The 21,913-nt window shown below is 39.0% G+C and overlaps 1 protein-coding gene across 1 annotated transcript in view; it reads left to right on the top strand.

The window, feature by feature from the left end:
* LOC136879043 (glutathione S-transferase-like) overlaps positions 1-16,289 on the top strand; it is a 69,713-nt gene extending 53,424 nt beyond the window's left edge. The window contains exons 2-4 of the mRNA XM_067152776.2: positions 873-1,040; positions 11,524-11,666; positions 16,012-16,289. Coding sequence (XP_067008877.2) covers positions 873-1,040; positions 11,524-11,666; positions 16,012-16,179 — 479 coding nt within the window. The 3' untranslated portion in view covers positions 16,180-16,289. The remainder of the gene's footprint in view (positions 1-872; positions 1,041-11,523; positions 11,667-16,011) is intronic.
* The last annotated feature ends 5,624 nt before the right edge of the window (positions 16,290-21,913 follow it).

The following is a 21,913-nucleotide window of genomic DNA, read 5'->3' as shown; positions in this document are numbered from 1 at the left end:
AACACTGGAAATACTCAAGTTGTGTGTGAATTTGTGTATGATGATGCTGGATTTAGAATGTTAAACTAGTAATATTTCTTGTAATGTTTTGCTTGTTGTACTCTTGTTGTTTGTTTGTTTGTTGGTTGGTTGTTTAAAGGGCCTAACAGCTAGGTCATCGGCCCTGTTTGTTTGTTGTTGGGTAATTACGTTAACTTTACTTTATTATTACACTACTGTAAGTAACCATTGCCCCCGGGATACTTCCCATTTGCGATATATTTGCTAATAATAATATGACGCTGTTGATGGTAATTCGTCTATCGGATGCGGAATTTGAGCGTTAAGCAGACACTTGGTAGTATTCGACAGGATAGGCTATGTCCCGTTACTGGGTTTCACCCTCTCCCGTCCTACTATCATTTATTTCATCTTGTTAACTCATCTGGTGAGGTTGACGTCAAGAAGGGCATCCAGTCGTAAAACCTCGCTACGAAGATTCATTTCACTACATAGTCAACCCTCTAGGGAAAGGAGACAATGGTTGGACATTCATAAATTCATATATTTTATCTCCCCGAGTAATGGGTTACATGCTTGCGTCGCTCGTCCTAGGGCTCTTCACGGCTAAAAGGTGGTGACCCAGACCGCGGGACCAACCAGCATTAAGCCTATACATATTATTGTAACGATCGACAGATGACGACATAAAGTCAGGAAATGAGAACTTTGCTGCCGATTCGCTTGTTTTTAAAGTATTTTTGTATTAATTTTGATTGAACTTTGTGAAACAAATACCTGCTGTTGACTTGCGTATTATTTCATGTAAGCTTCTCTTCAAAATGTCACCCGAAATAAATCCTATTACTCACGAACTTTTTTTCTTTCCGCAGCTACACCGTATGGAAAACTTCCTTACCTTGAAATTGATGGAAAACGAATCACTCAAGCAGCTGCTATTGCTCGTTACGTGGCAAAACTAGTTGGTCTTGTTGGGAAAGACGATTTGGAGGACTTGGAGATTGATTCTGTTGTTGACACAATCGTTGATCTGAATAATGGTAAGATACATTTCTTATTCAAATTAATTTATTCCAAAGAGAACTTCTGTTTCCTAGAGCTGAATTCTCCGTTGGTCTTTATTTGTACATCTTGTCCGACTCAAGGCCAAACGGTATGCATGCTGGCCTTTGGTCACAGGGATCCCAGGTTCCATTCCCCATTCATGTATGACCTTGCTAACACGTGCAGGTATTTTTATGGGATGGAGTTCAGGCAGCCTGCGTGTCAATCTTGACAATGTGTTTTACTGCTCAGACACGGCAGAAAATCTAAACTATGAATGGCCCACCTATTGGCAAGTTTTAGTTATCTTTGTCTGGTAAACACGAAATGTGTCAAGCAGAGATCTTTTTACATGCCGACATCTACGACGTGGGGCGCGAAATGGAAGTTTCTGTCGCCTTTAAAAGATCTGATCATTTCTGTTGGGTTTGAACCTGTGATCGTCACATCCAGAGACTCACACTGTACAAGTGTGAAGGATTTACGGTGGATGGGAAAGATTTACGCCCTTCTGCTCATAATTTATTATACGTAATAAGTTTAGCGCACTTTCTTGGCTACCAAGGGAAAGTCGTGGGACTGGGAGTACACTATTTTATAATTCAAATGAACTACTTTTTTAAAAGTACCTATGGTGAATTATAATCGCGGACGCACGTACACACAAACAAACAAACAAACAAACACACACACACACACACACACACACTCACACACACACACACACACACACACACACACACACACACACACACACTCCAAGCCAGAGATATTACCCAATTAAAATCGAAGTACGGTGGTTGTGGGGGGGATGAATGCACCTTGCAACCAAGCTGTCGCAGGCATAACAGTCCGTCGGTGTTCCTAAGAAATAGAACCTCTCTCCAGATAAAATTCCTGGCTCTGCCCCTCCATACTATTTTTTTTGCAATAACTAATAATCACCACTAAAACATCCGATAGTCTGCGCATCCCTCCATCTGTGGTTGACGAAAGGACGGATATCCGGTCCTAAACCTGGATCAAATCCCCATGAAGTGCCGAGTTCAATAAATTGGGAATAATGAAAGAAGAAAAGTAAAGAACAGTCCTTGTAATATGCTCACATGTGTTAAACTATCTAAACTAAATACTCGTCATCAAAGGAAGCTGGGAATGAGCAAAGGAACATTCACAAAGATAATCACAACCATATGTGCGGAAAGAGTAAGAGGAAGGGGAGATAAGGAAAAAACTTAAAAGGCAATAAGATCAAGCTCCACATCATCACACAAAGCTGTATCTTCCGGCTGGCCCTCTGATGTCCACAATAACTGTGATTGATGAGAAGAAAGCAGTGGATTGAGATGTGGTGATTGCTCCCTCGTCTCACATTAAATTGTCATTGCAAAGTCGTTCACCGAGGGACAGGAACTTGATAAGTAACACGTAGCAGGATAAACAAAATGACAGATCAGCATTGGACCGGAACAGGAGACAAGGATAACGATGAAAACACTTATTATTATTATTATTATTATTATTATTATTATTATTATTATTATTATTATTATTATTATTATTATTATTATTATTATCATCATCATCATCATCATTCCTAGCTTTTTCAAGAAGGCGGCCTTCAACACTCTTCCAGGGGCCATTTTGTATTAAAGTTGTTAAAAGTCAGGTTGTGAGTTTCACAAATAGTAAAAGTCCTCTCAGTTTTAATTACTGCGTTGATGGGGTGAAAGTTCCTTTTGGGGATCATTGTAAGTATCTAGGTGTTAATATAAGGAAAGATCTTCATTGGGGTGATCACATAAATGGGATTGTAAATAAAGGGTACAGATCAATGCACATGGTTATGAGGGTGTTTAGGGGTTGTAGTAAGGATGTAAAGGAGAGTGCATATAAGTCTCTGGTAAGACCCCAACTAGAGTATGGTTCCAGTGTATGGGACCCTCACCAGGATTACCTGATTCAAGAACTGGAAAAAATCCAAAGAAAAGCAGCTCGATTTGTTCTGGGTGATTTCCGACAAAAGAGTAGCGTTACAAAAATGTTGCAATGTTTGGGCTGGGAAGAACTGAGAGAAAGAAGAAGAGCTGCTCGACTAAGTGGTATGTTCCGAGCTGTCAGCGGAGAGATGGCGTGGAATGACATTAGTAGACGAATAAGTTTGAATGGCGTTTATAAAAGTAGGAAAGATCACAATATGAAGATAAGGTTGGAATTCAAGAGGACAAACTGGGGCAAATATTCATTTATAGGAAGGGGAGTTAGGGATTGGAATAACTTACCAAGGGAGATGTTCAATAAATTTCCAGTTTCTTTGAAATCATTTCGGAAAAGGCTAGGAAAACAACAGATAGGGAATCTGCCACCTGGGCGACTGCCCTAAATGCAGATCAGTATTGATTGATTGATTGATTGATTGATTGATTTTGAAAATTCTTCAGCCAGTGTGGTACCGGTAAGAGGAAAGCAAGATAAACACACGAAAAACTGCTAAAACAATAAAATAATGACGTATGGCCTTCGGGAATGTCTGTTGTAGTTGACACAAATGGACGACCTGCGTGTATGTGAACATGGGAATCTATCCAGGATGAAATGTAGGGCTGAAGACGGCATCTTGGTATCACTACCCCAGTGTATGGGACACACTGCACATTCGTTCATGTAGTTACCCCTCATATTTTGACCAGAGTGAAATCTGCCTGTCGCTGTCTTTAACTAGTTGAGATGAAAATCTTCGATGCGCCTGCCTGTACAGAAAGTTAGTAGCTTTGACAAGAACACACTGCCAGGTCAGTGAGGGAAGGAGGAGCAATTAAAAGCACCTAAACATGAACATACAAGAGGAGAAATTTAGTCTTCACGTCTTTACACTGCTGATTTCAAATAAATGGGCTCACTCCTCATTAATCCCAGTTCTACACCCATTTCTTCTCAGCTCCCGGCAAACTTGTTCTTCTTCCCAGGTTCACGAGGAGAGCTACAACACTCCTTGCGGGGTCGTCTTCACACATCTTTGTTCTTAATGCGAATATTCATCTTTATCTTTATGTAGCTTCGCTTTTCGTCTCTTCTTTTTCCTGTCTGTATCCGGGTTTCGTACCGTATTTCTTCACAATTTCCACATTAGCAAGACTGAAGATCTGTCAAGATTGCCCATCAATGAAGGTTGAAGATCGCTCTCCTGAGGAAGACGGGAAAAATGAACTAAGAAGAAATGGATGTAGAATGAGTAGCGGTGATTGGGAATTAAAAGTGGGGGGGGGGGGGATGTACAGACAACAAAAAGTACCAAGGTTTGTGGGATATAGCGGGCGGTAAGGGGAGACAGCGAGGTATATGCAGGAAAAATGAAGAAAAAAAAAAGCTACAAAGTGGTAAGTTTTTGATGCTCTCTGAGCGAATTTCCACAGAGGTAAAGGTTTTACCAAATTAAGTGCGGTAATAATTTGAGATTTTGATTCAATAGTGGACTATAGAATAAAACTTTCACCAAAGGAACAATATACAGATCTATTACAATTAAATAGAAATACGGCGTGATTATGCAACGAAAAATAATTTAGTACTTGACTAGGCCTATACACTAAAAAACTAAGACAATAAAGAGACTGCCAGACGGACGAATGCGCGCTGCAAGTCGGTGAATCATACCTTACCTCAGTGTCCATATACCCCTGCTACCCTTCCTCACAGCACATGCAAAGTCTCCACTACTTGCTGTGGCGCAGTACGAATCTGTACAACATTTTGTGCATTTTTCCGCTAATAATAAGTAAAGAATTAACAGATAAGACAACAGGGCTTGCATTATTGTTCTTTAAATAATTCCTATATTCCTAGTTTCAGCAACCTAAATTGAATGTAACATATTTTGTCCACAATTGGGGGGGGGGACTGCCTCCCTTGTCACCTCAATCGCCACTACTGTGTAGAACTGCTATTAATGCGCAGAGAGCTGATGTATTTCACGACGACAATGTATGAGGAAGTGAATGTCGTCCTTGTTCTTTTGACTTTTCATGTTTAATCCTGTATCTTCTTTCTGTTGCTCCCTCTGCCATTGTGTTCGTCTTCCTATCAGTTGCTCTCCATGTTCCTTTTGTGAACATGTTCCTGAGTCGCTGACTATATTTACAAACATATTAATCTGCATTTAACTTGAAAATTATGAAAATTAACATTCATTAAATAAAATACACACTCGTCGAACCTTGTACTCACACTTACTTGTTACCTGCTTACTTACACATACGTTATTTGAAGGGCGCCAGCTGCCACTCAGTGCAGCAATAATACAATGAGACTCTTGACTATCTCTAGGGTGTGGGGTAATAAGCTTACTTTTGACAACATACCATATAAGTTCTGGGAAAAGGAGATTGGCGTTCGGTTTCCTCATTAAATTTGAGGTTAACATATTTTACTTTCATTGAAATAAAACCATGAATTCGTTTGATAGAACAATATATATTCTTTAAGTAATATATCAAAAAATAGAGAGTCTTGTTGCGATAAAACAGATGAGAATATGAAATTATGACATTGCAACTGAAAGAAACTAGGCATGAATTTGAATTCTTCTTGACCGGACATTTAACAATTTATACGAAATATTTCCCTCACTGATTCACTTGACTGTACCTTCAACACTTTTAGTGTAATTACGACGTATTCCTTTGATCTGGTGTTTACTGTAGATGTGTCACGCCTTACTTGGTGATACATCCTTGTGACTGCTTCTTCTCCATCTCATCTGACTTCTTTGTAAGTCAATGTGGTATTACCTCTTGGTAGGTCCTGGGTTGCCCTCTCTGACTTCATGGTAAGCCCTTGCATCCGTGTCTTCCACTAAGTGACGGACCAACCATTTGGTCTCACTCTCTCAATGACCAATAATGGCTCAATGAGTCTTCACCATCTCTCGTTCACACTGGTTGACTGACCAACTAAGGCCTCTTGATCTAGTAGACTACTTCACTGTACTGCATCCGTATAACTAATGACTGACGCTACAATATGCATCCACCTTATATAGACGTTGGTTGACACCGCTACGTAATCTCCAGAAATAACAATGACATACTCCCACCTACGCGACAGATATTACATCCAGTGGTGAAATAGCCCGGAGGCGGCTAACTCCGTGAGCGCATATCTAAATAAATACAATGCCGTAGCCATGGCGCGGCGATGACTTGGCAGAATCGCCACTAATCTTGCACAATGTCCCAACGTCACACCCAATCTCTGATATATACAACAATTCTCACTGTACAGGTGTTTAATGATAATCTACACATACGTATATATGCATACATCTAAGTACAATCTTGCAAGCAACAGGCAATTGCAAAATCGAATTGAATAAAACGGATAATTACAATAATAGTAACAATATCACAGATAACATAATAATACGGACATAATAATAATAATAATAATACATAATAATAATAATAATAATAATAATAATAATACAGATAAAATAATAAAAATACAGATATCATCTTGTAACGGGATTTGAACCGTCACAATTCGCCTCCCTCATAAATAAATCGAAGAACAAAGAATCGATTGATTTATGAACAAAATTATATATATATATAACACTGACACATATAAACACTTTAAATAAGTATACAACAATGATTTTCTTTTTCAGCATCCATACATTTTATAATACATCACATATGAGAATTTTTCTCGCACATTGCCATCGTAGATAACTGTTCAGTGTCCCATTCTCTTTTTCTCTCATACAAATCACAAGAGTACAGCACTCAATTTAACACATACAAATAATTTTAAATGATTACACTACATTCTTCTTTTTTTTAACATATCAAAACTTTTTGTGAAATATCACTTATATGAGAACTGTTCTCGAATATTGTTATCGCAAATAACTGTCCAATGTCCTGTTCTCCGTTTTTTTGTCACACAGTACATGACAATGTAGCACTTATTCTTCCAATACACCAATACGACACTTGGTTCACACGCATATCGCAGATGTTAGTTTTATTTTGCCAGTTTCTCACAAAATTTAATCATCTTACTCTTATTTCAACAAATCTCACGTGAAATACTTCTTTACATATATAATACTACAAATACCGACAATATCCCCTTCCTGATCTTTTAAGGAATATGCACACTTCCCGATACGGTTCACAATAGTGAAATACCCCTGATACAAAAAAATAACTTCAACATATTTCCCGCCTCTGCAGATGATGAAAATGGAACTCTGAGTAGCACTCTGTCGCTCAAACTGAATCAATTTTGCCCTTATTAACTTACATATCTCAATAAATCACATCCTCCCTGTCAACAATAATTAAAGAATCAATACTATGGCTACAAGATGGTTCAATTATTCCGTAATCCAGCATAATGTTTATTTGTTCTTAGACTTCACTAGCATTTTTAAGTTGAATGGGGTACTTACCTCCCACAAACGATCTATGGTCATTTAGTACAAATTTATGTTCATATACGTGTTCTTTCTCACTTACCACTAAATACCTCTCGATGCTTACCTAACATCGAACACAATTACTCCTCCTGTAATTTACCCAAATTACCTCACGTCACTGCCTCATACCGACGATCCCTCAGATCTTGGTCGTTATAGACACCTGACACACTTCAACACATTTCCTCTCACTAGGAACACCTTCACTTACCTCTCATATATCTTTAAAGAACACACGTCACCAACACACTTACCTCAGACCATCATAATTAACACGTACTTCTTTGCCATTTTCCTCAGAGAACAAACACACACTACCTAAATTAAAGTCTACTCTACTTCCATGATTTGCAACCAAGTCAGCTCCTATAATAACTGAATACACAAGCTTTGGTACAACAAGGCATAGTTAAAACTTACAATTATCTTTACTTATGATCGGTACCGCTATCACTTTATTTACTCACTTTGACTTACCCAACGGCTGTTATAAAATAGTACCTTCTTCACATCACAATTTCCATCATTGGAGTTACTACCTCACTACTTACATCACATTCTCGGCATTACAAGTACTTACATCACTTAACAGAACACTTCTTACGTCTAACTTACTGCTACCATTAATTACTTCATTATCTACGGCTACGTCAGTACTTAAATATCTCACTTAACATTACTTAGGTCACAATCACACTATACTCTTAAATCTACTTTCACTACATAACTACTTATACTACGTACCTGTTCATCTACTACCTTCAGCCTGTCTCCGATAACTCAAATCCGTACGCCTCCCATCTTCCGATTCTCTCTGATTACTCTTCTGACCTTCTCTCTCACAACTCAAATCCATACGCCTCCCATCTTCCGATTCTCTCTGGTTACTCCTCTGACCCCTCTCACCATTGACACAACTATTAATCCTCTGCTCATCATGATCACCCCCTCTCCTCTGATACACGGCTAACATTTTTCCCTCTCTCTCTACTATACTACTTTCCCCAGTTATCATGCGCTCTCTCTCGCGCGCGCGCCCTTGTAAACATTTCTTCCAGAGCCTGTCAATGAACTTGCCTTTAATCTCTCCTAAATTAGACATATTATCCCAGTACACTCGAAACCATATTTTACTTTCACCGACAAAAACATTCGACAAAATCTCCAACACGTATTCCCATTCAATAACATTATTCCTCAACTTACTTGCAAATCTTTTCTCAACTACTTTTACAAATTCTATAGAATTGAACTGTTCTCCAGAAAACTTGGTTAAATCACGATCCGTACTGAACAAACTACTCGCTACTATCACCTCTAAAGCTGTCTTACCTCTACCGTTCTGCCGTATCACTCCCTGGCAGTTCACAACTTCTTCTTCTTCTTCTTCTTCTTCCGCTGCTCTCTCAGCATTCTCTTCCACTATTCTCACGTCTTCCTGCAATTCTTCCTCTCTCTTTCTCACCTGCTGTGATAGCGTTTCCTGTTCGTTCCGTAGTTCAGTGACCTCCACAAGTTTGCTTTCAATTTGTTCATTTCTACTAATCTGTTCCCCCATCTCTTCCCCAACTGCATTGCAAATCTTGTCCAATCTCTTCTCGACTACCTCATGAATTTCTTCCCGATTACTATAAATCTTATTACTTAAATCCTTGATATTCTCTGTACAAGTTCCTTTGACATGCTCAATTTGAGTATGAAGCTCGCTCCGACTCGACTCCATTTCTTCCCTAAGGTCAACACACTTTTCATTTGACTTACTTTCTAACTTAGATGTTTGATTATTTATCTCTAATATCTTAGTATCTATATTACTAATGATCACATTACAATTTTGGTTATTGCTGCTAATTAATTGATCCATTTTTCTACTCACAGAGTTAATATGTTTATTAAAATTTTCATTATTAGTATCAATCTTTTCCTCCATTCTTTTCTGACTTTCATTACTACTAATTATTGTGGCCATCAGTAAGGAAAATTGATCTTGGTTCATCCCCCCTGGGACTTCCTTCTGAGTTTCTGTGTGCTTCTCAATTTCTGCACTTTCCTGAATTTCCTCAGAAGGTTCCATCGTATTCACCTGTTCCCTACTCTGAATTTCACCTTGGATGTCCGCTGAAGCAATGACCTCGTCCTCACATGACTTGTTATTGTCTTCCTTGTCCATCTTTGGTTCACTAGTGATAGTACGCGATCTCAAATTAATTTCCCTCTTCAAATCCCTTGACATATCCCCAAAATACAAATATATATCACAAAATTACACTCCTGAAATTTACCGGTAATGATTTCCTTTGGCTTAAATGTGCATACTCTTCCCAAAATGAACCTATGATATCCTGCCATTCAGAACAGATTCTGATTTTATTCGAGTCCCACGTTGCGTCGACACTTTGTAAGTTTCCTACCTCGCTGACTAACTTTTGAAACATATTAATCTGCATTTAACTTGAAAATGATGAAAATTAACATTCATTAAATAAAATACACACTCGTCGAACCTTGTACTCACACTTACTTGTTACCTGCTTACTTACACATACGTTATTTGAAGGGCGCCAGCTGCCACTCAGTGCAGCAATAATACAATGAGACTCTTGACTATCTCTAGGGTGTGGGGTAATAAGCTTACTTTTGACAACATACCATATAAGTTCTGGGAAAAGGAGATTGGCGTTCGGTTTCCTCATTAAATTTGAGGTTAACATATTTTACTTTCATTGAAATAAAACCATGAATTCGTTTGATAGAACAATATATATTCTTTAAATAATATATCAAAAAATAGTGAGTCTTGTTGCGATAAAACAGATGAGAATATGAAATTATGACATTGCAACTGAAAGAAACTAGGCATGAATTTGAATTCTTCTTGACCGGACATTTAACAATTTATACGAAATATTTCCCTCACTGATTCACTTGACTGTACCTTCAACACTTTTAGTGTAATTACGACGTATTCCTTTGATCTGGTGTTTACTGTAGATGTGTCACGCCTTACTTGGTGATACATCCTTGTGACTGCTTCTTCTCCATCTCATCTGACTTCTTTGTAAGTCAATGTGGTATTACCTCTTGGTAGGTCCTGGGTTGCCCTCTCTGACTTCATGGTAAGCCCTTGCGTCCGTGTCTTCCACTAAGTGACGGACCAACCATTTGGTCTCACTCTCTCAATGACCAATAATGGCTCACTGAGTCTTCACCATCTCTCGTTCACACTGGTTGGCTGACCAACTAAGGCCTCTTGATCTAGTAGACTACTTCACTGCACTGCATCCGTATAACTAATGACTGACGCTACAATATGCATCCACCTTATATAGACGTTGGTTGACACCGCTACGTAATCTCCAGAAATAACAATGACATACTCCCACCTACGCGACAGATATTACATCCAGTGGTGAAATAGCCCGGAGGCGGCTAACTCCGTGAGCGCATATCTAAATGAATACAATGCCGTAACCATGGCGCGGCGATGACTTGGCAGAATCGCCACTAATCTTGCACAATGTTCCAACGTCACACCCAATCTCTGATATATACAACAATTCTCACTGTACAGGTGTTTAATGATAATCTACACATACGTATATATGCATACATCTAAGTACAATCTTGCAAGCAACAGGCAATTGCAAAATCGAATTGAATAAAACGGATAATTACAATAATAGTAACAATATCACAGATAACATAATAATACGGACATAATAATCAATAATAATAATAATAATAATAATAATAATAATAATAATAATAATAATAATAATAATAATAATAATAATAATAATAATAATAATACAGATAAAATAATAAAAATACAGATATCATCTTGTAACCGGATTTGAACCGTTACACTTTTTCCCCCTACATATTACATACGTAGGAACTTACGACAGTCTGTTGGGCTGAAGTATACTCCTGTATTTTGAGACTGTTTACTCGTTTAGGACAGTACAGGTAACAGCAGTGCAGATTCTCTCTTCCAGTTCTAAGAGAGTATTACTTCGAGAAGGATGAGGCAATCAAGCAGAAGAAAAAGGAGATTGCTGTAAAGGAGACAGTACCACAATTTCTCAGCAAACTTGATGCTAAGCTCAAAGAAAATGGAGGATACTTTGTTGGTGGCAAGGTAAGTATTTTTTTAGTATTGTTTTGATAGTTACATTTTAATTCAATATGTGAGGAGTTCACGGTCGTCATACTGAAGCAAGTCCAGTATAGCTGGAGCAAACGTTGCACGAACTCCTTCTATTCAGTGCCATAGTGAACCGAACATTAGATCATTTGCCGTCCCATAGGCCTATGTATGTATGTATGTATGTATGTATGTATGTATGTATGTATGTATGTATGTATGTATGTATGTATGTATGTATGTATGTATGTATGTATGTATGTATGTATGTAATGTATGTATGTATGTATGTATGTATGTATGTATGTATGTATGTATGTATGTATGTATGTATGTATGTATGTATGTATGTATGTATGTATGTATGTATGTATGTATGTATGTATGTATGTTCAGTCCGTCAGCGATTCCGCTGGTGGGATCCACAACAGCTCTGCCATCAGCTGCCATAGATGGCCTAGGCATCACTGAAGAGGCGTACTAGGGGAATGAGGAGTGAGGTAGTTTCCCCGTTGCTTTCCTCACTGAGCCAGAGTTGCTATTACATATCAGTCTGCCTAGCCCACTGAAATGCATACACCAACTGACCCTATGAGCCACATTTTCATACCATTCATAGCAGGGACTGGCTGCATAAAGATTGGCATTACTAGCATCGCTCATACATCAGTCACTTTCATATTGTCAAAGCCAAGGATAAGACAAAGACAGATCTATGAAAGTAACAAAATTGCTCTAGCCTATACCAGAGGACGTAGTGTACTGTAAACACTAGGTCCTGCCAGCAAAGGCATATAGGCCTATAGTAAAGAATAATTACATACATTATCATTATAGACTGTTATGCCTTTCAGCGTTCAGTCTGCAAGCCTCTGAGAATTTACTAAACGTCGCCACAATCCTCGATTTGCAACTAGTGTTGTGGCCTCATTTAGTTCTATACCTCTTATCTTTAAATTCTTAGAAACCGAGTCTAACCATCGTCGTCTTGGTCTCCCTCTACTTCTCTTACCCTCCATAACAGAGTCCATTATTCTCCTAGGTAACCTATCCTCCTCCATTCGCCTCACATGACCCCACCACCGAATCCGGTTTATGCGTACAGCTTCATCCATCGAGTTCATTCCTAAATTAGCCTTTATCTCCTCATTCCGAGTACCCTCCTGCCATTGTTCCCACCTATTTGTACCAGCAATCATTCTTGCTACTTTCATGTCTGTTACTTCTAACTTATGAATAAGATATCCTGAGTCCACCCAGCTTTCGCTCCCGTAAAGCAAAGTTGGTCTGAAAACAGACCGATGTAAAGGTAGTTTCGTCTGGGAGCTGACTTCCTTCTTACAGAATACTGCTGATCGCAACTGCGAGCTCACTGCATTAGCTTCACTACACCTTGATTCAATCTCACTTACTATATTACCATCCTGGGAGAACACACAACCTAAATACTTGAAATTATCGACCTGTTCTAGCTTTGTATCACCAATCTGACATTCAATTCTGTTGAATTTCTTACCTACTGACATCAATTTAGTCTTCGAGAGGCTAATTTTCATACCATACTCATTGCACCTATTTTCAAGTTCCAAGATATTAGACTGCAGGCTTTCGGCACAATCTGCCATTAAGACCAAGTCGTCAGCATAGGCCAAACTGCTTACTACATTTCCACCTAACTGAATCCCTCCCTGCCGTTTTATACCTTTCAGCAGATGATACATGTAAACTACGAACAGCAAAGGTGAAAGATTACAGCCTTGTCTAACTCCTGTAAGTACCATGAACCAAGAACTCATTCCACCATCAATTCTCACTGAAGCCTAATTGTCAACATACATGCCTTTGATTAATTTTAATAATCTACCTTTAATTCCATAGTCCCCAGTATGGCGAACATCTTTTCCCTCGGTATCCTGTCATATGTTTTCTCTAAATCTACGAAACATAAACACAACTGCCTATTCCTCTCGTAGCAATTTTCAATTACCTGGCGCATACTGAAAATCTGATCCTGACAGCCTCTCTGTGGTCTGAAACCACACTGGTTTTCGTCCAACTTCCTCTCAACGACTGATCGCACCCTCCCTTCCAGGATGCCAGTGAATACTTTGCCTGGTATACTAATCAATGAGATACCTCGATAGTTGTTGCAATCCTTCCTGTTCCCTTTCTTATAGATAGGCGCAATTACTGCTTTTGTCCAATCTGAAGGTACCTTACCAACACTCCACGCTAATTTTACTACTCAATGAAGCCATTTCATCCCTGCCTTTTCACTGTACTTCACCATTTCAGGTCTAATTTCATCTATTCCTGCTGCCTTATGACAATGGAGTTTATTTACTATCCTTTCCACTTCCTCAAGCATAATTTCACCAACATCATTTTCCTCCTCCCCATGAGCTTGGCTGTTTGCAACACCACCATGATGACTTCCTTTTACATTGAGAAGATGTTTAAAATATTCCCTCCACCTCTCCAGTGATTCCCTGGGATCTATTATGAGTTCACCTGAATTACTCAAAACACTGTTCATTTCCTTTTTCCCTCCCTTCCTAAGATTCTTTGTTACTGTCCAGAAAGGTTTCCCTGCTGCTTGACCTAGCCTTTCCAGATTATTACCAAAATCTTCCCATGACTTCTTTTGGGATTCAACAACTATTTGTTTCGCTCTGTTTCTTTCATCTACGTACAAATCCGTGTCTGCCTCGGTCCTTGTTTGGAGCCATTTCTGATAAGTTTCTTTTTACGTTTACAGGCTGCTCACTTCATCATTCCACCAAGATGTTCGCCTTTTCCCACCTTTACACACAGTTGTTCCTAGGCATTCCCTTGCTGTTTCTATTACAGCATCCCTGTATGCCACCCATTCACTTTCTATATCCTGAAACCTGCTTACTGTCTACTCTTCGAAACTTCTCACTGATCAAATCCATGTACTTCTGTCTAATTTCCTCGTCCTGGAGACTTTCTACCCTTATTCGTTTGCAGACAGATTTCACTTTCTCTATCCTAGGCCTAGAGATACTTAGTTCACTACAGATCAGATAGTGGTCTGTATCATCGAAAAATCCGCGAAAAACTCTTACATTCCTAACAGATTTCCTGAATTCAAAGTCTGTTAAGATATAGTCTATTATGGATCTGGTACCCCTAGCCTCCCATGTGTAGCGGTGAATAGCCTTATGCTTGAAGAATGTATTCGTAACAGCTAAACCCATACTAGCACAGAAGTCCAGCAAACGCTTCCCATTCCCGTTAGCTTCCATATCTTCCCCACATTTACCAATCACCCTTTCATATCCTTCAGTTCTTTTCCCAACTCTCGCATTGAAATCGCCCATTAGCACTATTCTATCCTTGCTGTTGACCCTGACCACGATGTCACTCAATGCTTCATAAAACTTGTCAACTTCATCCTCATCTGCACCCTCACACGGTGAATACACGGACACAATTCTTGTCCTAATTCCTCCCACTGACAAATCTACCCACATCATTCGCTCATTTACGTGCCTAACAGAAACTATGTTGCATGCAATGGTATTCCTGATAAAGAGCCCTACCCCAGGCTCTGCCCTTCCCTTTCTACACCCGTCAAGTACACTTTATAATCTCCTATCTCTTCCTCATTATCTCCCCTTACCCGAATATCACTTACTCCTAGCACATCCAGATCCATCCTCTTTGCTGACTCAGCCAGTTCTACCTTCTTTCTTCCATAAGCCCCATTAATATTGATAGCTCCCTATCGAATTCCATTTCGTTCGCCAAATTGTTTCCAAGGAGTCCCTCGCTTGTCAAATGGGAGTGGGTCTCCATTACTCCCATAGGTCCGAGGCTTGCTTAAAGTGTTTTGAGCTCAGTAAATTCATGAAGCAGGATGCTGCCCTACTTGCACATAGTCCAAGTGAGGATCTCTCCTCTAACGGGTTATGGACCACCGGTGAATTGTATAGTCCTAGCCGCCTGAGCACAAGGAGGCCACGACTCAGAATATGTCCGAGATGCCCACTCCCATTCCATAGCAACTGGTATCCCGACTCTCAGGACCACTTACTAGGCCACTCAGCCGTTGCCCATGGTTCACGAACTAGGACGTGACTACAGTAACCCACAAACATGAACTAAGGATATTTTTTGTTTCCTTCACATCAATACTGAACCAACTAACGGTATATTACAATAATTGCAACCACTTAATTAATTAGCTAAAACACTCTAATGATTTTGAATCTTCTGGTGAAAGTAAAACTGCTCTTCTATCATTTGTGTTCTTTGACTATTTTAACCATTGGCATACACTTTCAATGCGTTTCTTGTATTAATTTGATTGCAGCTCACCTGGGCAGATGTTTACTTCGCTTCCTTCCATGAAACTATTAACGACATGGTGGGCGATAATGTGGTTGGAAAATATCCGCACCTCCAAGCTCTCGCCGACAAGGTGCAAGCATTTCCTGCCTTCAAAGCTTGGATTGCAAAGAGGCCCATTACATGCCCTTAATTCTTCTTTATATACAGTATTTATATATGAGTGCATGTAATCCACATCATTGATGAAAGATTTGCACTTCGTCCCTTTTCAGTGAAATGAAATAAAACTATCATTTAGTACGTTTTTTCTTATTCATTTTCCTGACTGTTTTCCCCGTCAAAGTGCAGAGACTTTGTTTCTACATCTTCTACTCCACTTCACTCGTCTGTGGTATGGTAGGATGACGCCTACACTTTTCACACTTCAACCACCGCTTCTTTGGTTCTTCTCTCGGTCACCATCCGTCAGCGCTGAGGACAAATGCCAGTTCTACGATGGACTGTGCATAGCTTTAGCCTCGTGTCCATACAACACCAGCGCTGCCTCGCCTCTCTCATCTCTTCTGGTTATCGGAGAAACTTCAAGGATGTTCCGAACGTCTTCGATTCTTATATGGTGCAGCCTTGTTACTCCCAGAGACTAGAAAGACGTCTTTATATCCATTGTGTGGAGCATCTGCTCGTGCTGTTCTGTTGTAGGTTAACATTCCACACCATACAATGCTATTGAAGGAAGAAACAGAACAGTCAGACGGTAAAATTGTAAGGATGGAGCTGAATTTAGAACGGGTGAAAAAGAAGAAGAAATATGTCTCGATGGATAACAGAATGTTTAAGAGCCCCTGAAGCAATGGCACAATCAGGTGAGACAGGCAAATATTAAGAAATGTATCTTTTTTCATCCAAATGGATGAAGATGAGGGAAGGAAGATACTTAAGAATGATGCATAAAGCTGTATTATTACACTGTATAATACCTTGAGAGTATATATTATTATTAAGATGCTATCTGTGTTTATATAAACTGAGAACTGCTAAAATAATGGGACCAGGCTTAGGAATATAGTTTATTATCAGGACATTGTCTATATTTATATAAACTAACTAACAAAGTGACAGCTGCAAGAAAAAGCTTTAAATGTTAAGGCTGAGGGCGGTATTCTTATGGAGCTGTTAAGCATTTTGAACATTCTATAAAAATAAACATAAAAATTCATGGATCTATTACGCCCGTGGGTCACTTATGGTCCCTGTCGCGTATACCGAGTGCGAGGCTGTACGGCAGGCTCAACTCTGTTTTACAGCTTCATTAAACCCTATTAGAATGCTAGTCGTCGGACGAAACGCTCCTCTGTTAGGCAGAAGCTGCCTCTTCCTGTAGCACTTGGCACGTAACGCTGTACACTAGAAAACAAATATCGCCGTCATATTCTCTTGTTTTAATTTCTCATCACTGCTGCCAACTTGACCAGGTACATATTGAAATTACGAGACAAAACCATCAACAAACTAACCTCAATGTAAGTATCAATAATGGAGGTTCGCTTACCCAAGTAAATAACCAATCAAGATATTTATAATTAAGTCGGTTTTTAAGCTCTCTGAGGAAATAAATACTCTCTCTCACGCTCACTCAATGTAATGTTATATATTTCTGCCTTTACTATAACCGTGTTCTTTGGTGTATACCTGCTGTAAATAATTCAGATCCCTCCTTGAAATTTGCTATCACTTGTCGGACTGAAGAGAAATGACGCTCTAATAACACACGCAAGCAAATAAACTTCAAGTACATAAGCCGTAAGTTAATAAGAATTCATAAAGGCTAAGTCTGCAAACCGTACCAGATTCGTGTCAAGACAAGGTTAGGTTAGGTTGATAACGAAATTTCCTTCCATTTCAACTGAACTGATCTTTAAAGAAGAGGTAATGTTGCTTTCCTTTTGGGAGGAATTCTTGCAGATTTTTCTTGCTTCTTATACAACGTCCTAATCGTATTCTATACACATGAATTGGACGAAATAAGACCGTATTATCGAAATGATACGATCGTCATTTAACACCAAATGCATTATTCGAACACGTCATAATTTTGCTTACCTGGTATTACCCAAATAGATTTACAATCCTACGGAAAAAGAAATTATCCTTTACTTATACCAGCAAATGAAACACTAGTGATTTTCAAAATTCGGCAGTAAATCTCGCAACTCACGAAAAACATACATACATACTGTATCAGTAACAAACACGCACTTATTCACGCGCGTGATCGAGCATGAGAAGTAAGCAGGGCGTGTGCGGTCCTAGAGCAGGAGAGTGTACAAGGGAGGGAACTGCAGTTGAATAAATATTGCATAATAGACCACACTATCTTTTATTACTATTAGCAAATGTAAATAAATTTCCTGTGATGTCATGAAATCCTTGTCAAACGGAACTTTCATACCACCAAAATTTGATATTTGAAAGCAATGAAGTTTATTCTTGACGTTTGAATTCTGCTAATGACTCATACTTAATTATAGTAAAATGGTCCAAGTTCGTTCTTGAAATTCCAAGCAAACGTTCAATTCAAAATGATAACGAAATAAATACAGTTCCTTCTTGGAATAATTAATCACTTTGACTTATTATGGAAATAAATAAAGTTCACTCTTGATGTTCTAAATTGAACGCCCAATTGAAAAAATATCATAAATTAATTCGAGTTCACTCTTGAGGTAAGAAGTAAAATTGATATTACTCAAGTTCTACTTCACTGGAAAAATGAGAAAAAGATCTAATGAAATGGCTAAGTGTCGATTGCATTCTATAAATGTCCTTCAAACTGCTTTCCACTCGTTAGTAAGTTCCTTTGAGCTTTGGAGTAGTTCTGGTAAGACTTAATATTACACTGGCTTTGCGTGTACAATTGAGATATTTGTAAAATTGAAAGTCACTTGAGAAAATGATGGTTACTTGAGAAATTGAAACTGACTTGTGAACTTGTAAGTAAAATTGGAAGTCACTTGAGAAATTGACAGTTACTTGAAAAATTGAATGTGACTTGTGAACTTGGAAGTTCAATTGGAAGTCACAGTTCATAAAGTTCGAACTGACTTTTCCCTTTAAACAACACAGATGCATATCACCTTTAAGTTGTTCGGGATCTTGAAGTTGCTGGCTCCGTCTGACTGCGTCCTCGCAGTTCCAGATTACCACGTACCCACTGACGACCAGGAACACCATCACTATATGTCTGACACCGTTTTCAAAGAAATTGAATAATGTCCTTGCAGGTGACTATTCTCTGGATGGAAGCTTCCGATTCCCAAGCTTTGAGTGTATTGGTATCAAACTTGGAAGATATTAAATGAATTAAGAACGTATCCCAGTATTGAACTGGCTCATTCAAGTTACATAATACTCTTAGATGCAACTCTGTAGTATCTAACAGTTCTAGGGGTGGACAAATACTCTGTTTTTAGAGTGGACAGATTAAATAAGTCCTGCATATGACGCTGAACATTTAAGCGAGGATTGTCATACCTCGCCTTTAAAAGTTCAATGGCTGAAGTATAATTACTACTAGTTAGAGTTAAAGTTTCAATAATTTTAGCAGCAAGGCCACGAATTCAAGACCGTAAGTAATGGAATTTTTGTATATCGTGTAGGATCTCATTTTGATGGACTAGGGATTCGAAAAGTTCGAAAAAAGTTTCCCACTTATCCAAGCTCCCGTCAAATTTAGGTAACTCACTTCTAGGTAAACATGTTTGTGAAATATGCAGAAAGGGCTTTGTGGAAGAATTAGGTGTAGAGCTAAAAGTTTCTTCATTTTTTTGAGCCTGATTAAATGTATGAATTATCTTTACGGCAGTAGCATGTTCCTAGAAATACGAATTGTCAACTTCCTCTCTATCGCTAGCCTGCTCGGGATAGAGTGTCTCTAAGTTGGTTTGAGTTTCATCATACCGACTATAAGCGGCCTCGTAGCTTTTAAGTCTCTGGATAAGATAATCAAGGTTACATGTATTATCTGTCCATGTGGACAGAAACTTGCGAAAGAGAGACAACTGGCCCTTATATGTGGCGTGCGCTCGAACAAGTTTTTCCTCAGGCGGCATTTTGGCGGTGAAAGGATCTGCGTCAGCTCCAGACTGCATCGAAAATTAACTGGAACTTATCCCGAACTGACTAGAAGAAGTGCTGTAACAGTTGTGAACAGAGTTTAGTTTTGTATCACAAGAAATAGACCTGTGGTTCCTTCCCGGGTTTCAGCACCAAAAATTTTGGATTGAGGGATAATCAAAGATAAGGGTTTAAATCCCTACCATTGGGGAAAGAGTGGAGGTTCACTAAAATTTGGAATCAGAGTATTGTAACCACAGATTTGCAAAAAAAAATAATCTTTTATTAAATTTAAAGCTTGTAAAAAAGGAAAACGTAGTGAATATAATAATCATAAATACTTGATATTGAAAAAGCCATGAAAGGCAATTATGAAACAATTGAATATATAAACTTTACATTAAGCCATGAAAGGCAATTAATGAACAATTGACTAGATAAACTTTACAAAAAGCATGAAAGGCAATTAAGAAACTATTGAATAGAAGGACAAAGTCCTGAAATTGAAAAGCAGTTAAGGCTGTGTTAAATCTTACGAGAGTGCCATAAGGCAATTGAACATTAATCAAACAAATTGAGACTCAGCAAAATATGTAGCAAGGCTGCATTCAAAACAATTAGAGTCACTAGTGGCCACAACATTTTTACTGAGAACGTCTTACTTTCCTTTAAGTTTAAACAATAAAAAGTGCCTGTCCAGCAAGCATATTCACAGAGGTTTTGAAATCTGCTGCATCACGCGTGGCCGAGCTATGCAGACAGGCTCTTGCACAGGAGAAAGCGAAGTTTGGCCATCGCTGAGTAGAAGTGTGCTGCTCAATCTTGTGGGCTAAGTCTTCCTTGCTAAGTCCTGTTTATGGAGTGGCTTAGAGTTGCAGCGTTCCGGCGAGGGCTCGATCAGCCCGAGTTGTCAAAAGTTGTCCAGTTGTGCTCAGTAGGTCAGGCGCAATCCTTTTAAATTCGGAATAATGCGCGGCAAGTAACACAGTAAAACGTAACACTGAAAGAAACTAATTTTAAATTACAGACCAATAATAACGGGAAGAAACTTGTGTAAGCATTCGAAGGACTGGAATTCAATAATAAAATAACGTGAAAATAAATAACACTGCAAAAGAAGGAAATAATAATAACCGCGGTGGGTTACATTACATCATTCACAGACAATAACAAGGCAAGTTGCCGGTGACGACACAATGACGTGCGCAGAAAGACCTCAAACAGAGGGTAGACATATTGAACCAGCAAATTGTGCTGCAATCTAAAGTGAATCATTGAAGAAGCAGGGTCGCAGAGGGCGACTCTAAAAAGATGATTGAAGCATAAGATAAAAAAACTCTTTGCTGAGCTGAACTAGTGAGCAGACGTGCGTGGTAACGATCCGGAAGTGCAGGTACAGCAGTATGGGCGTAACAGTGCAGCAGTATAGGAGTGTGATAGAGCGATGGCACAGCCGGGTCAAGTGGATCAAGACGGAGTGCGAATTAGGAGTTAATAAAAGAATAGAACTGACAGAACTGTTGATGGCGGCAGCTATAGTGACTACTCTATTAGGCATCGGAGCCGTCGAGATGAACCCAGGCCCATTGACATTGGAGAACATAGAGAAAATTAAGGAAGTTGTGCGCGATGCTTCTCAGGCTGACCAGAACACGGAAATGTTCGAGGTGCAGTATCAATAGATCAACGACATGAAGGACAGCATAACCAAGAACTAGCAGAAATAAAGGTGAAGATAAGAGAAGACAAGGAAGAAAGAACGATTCTAAATAAGAAGATAAAGGCGCTAGAAGAACAAGTCCAGCTACTTC

Source organism: Anabrus simplex, chromosome 8 (assembly GCF_040414725.1).
Source record: "Anabrus simplex isolate iqAnaSimp1 chromosome 8, ASM4041472v1, whole genome shotgun sequence".
Lineage (NCBI taxonomy): Eukaryota > Metazoa > Arthropoda > Insecta > Orthoptera > Tettigoniidae > Anabrus > Anabrus simplex.
The sequence above is the reverse complement of the archived record's forward strand: the minus strand, read 5'-3'. Positions and strand labels throughout refer to the sequence as shown.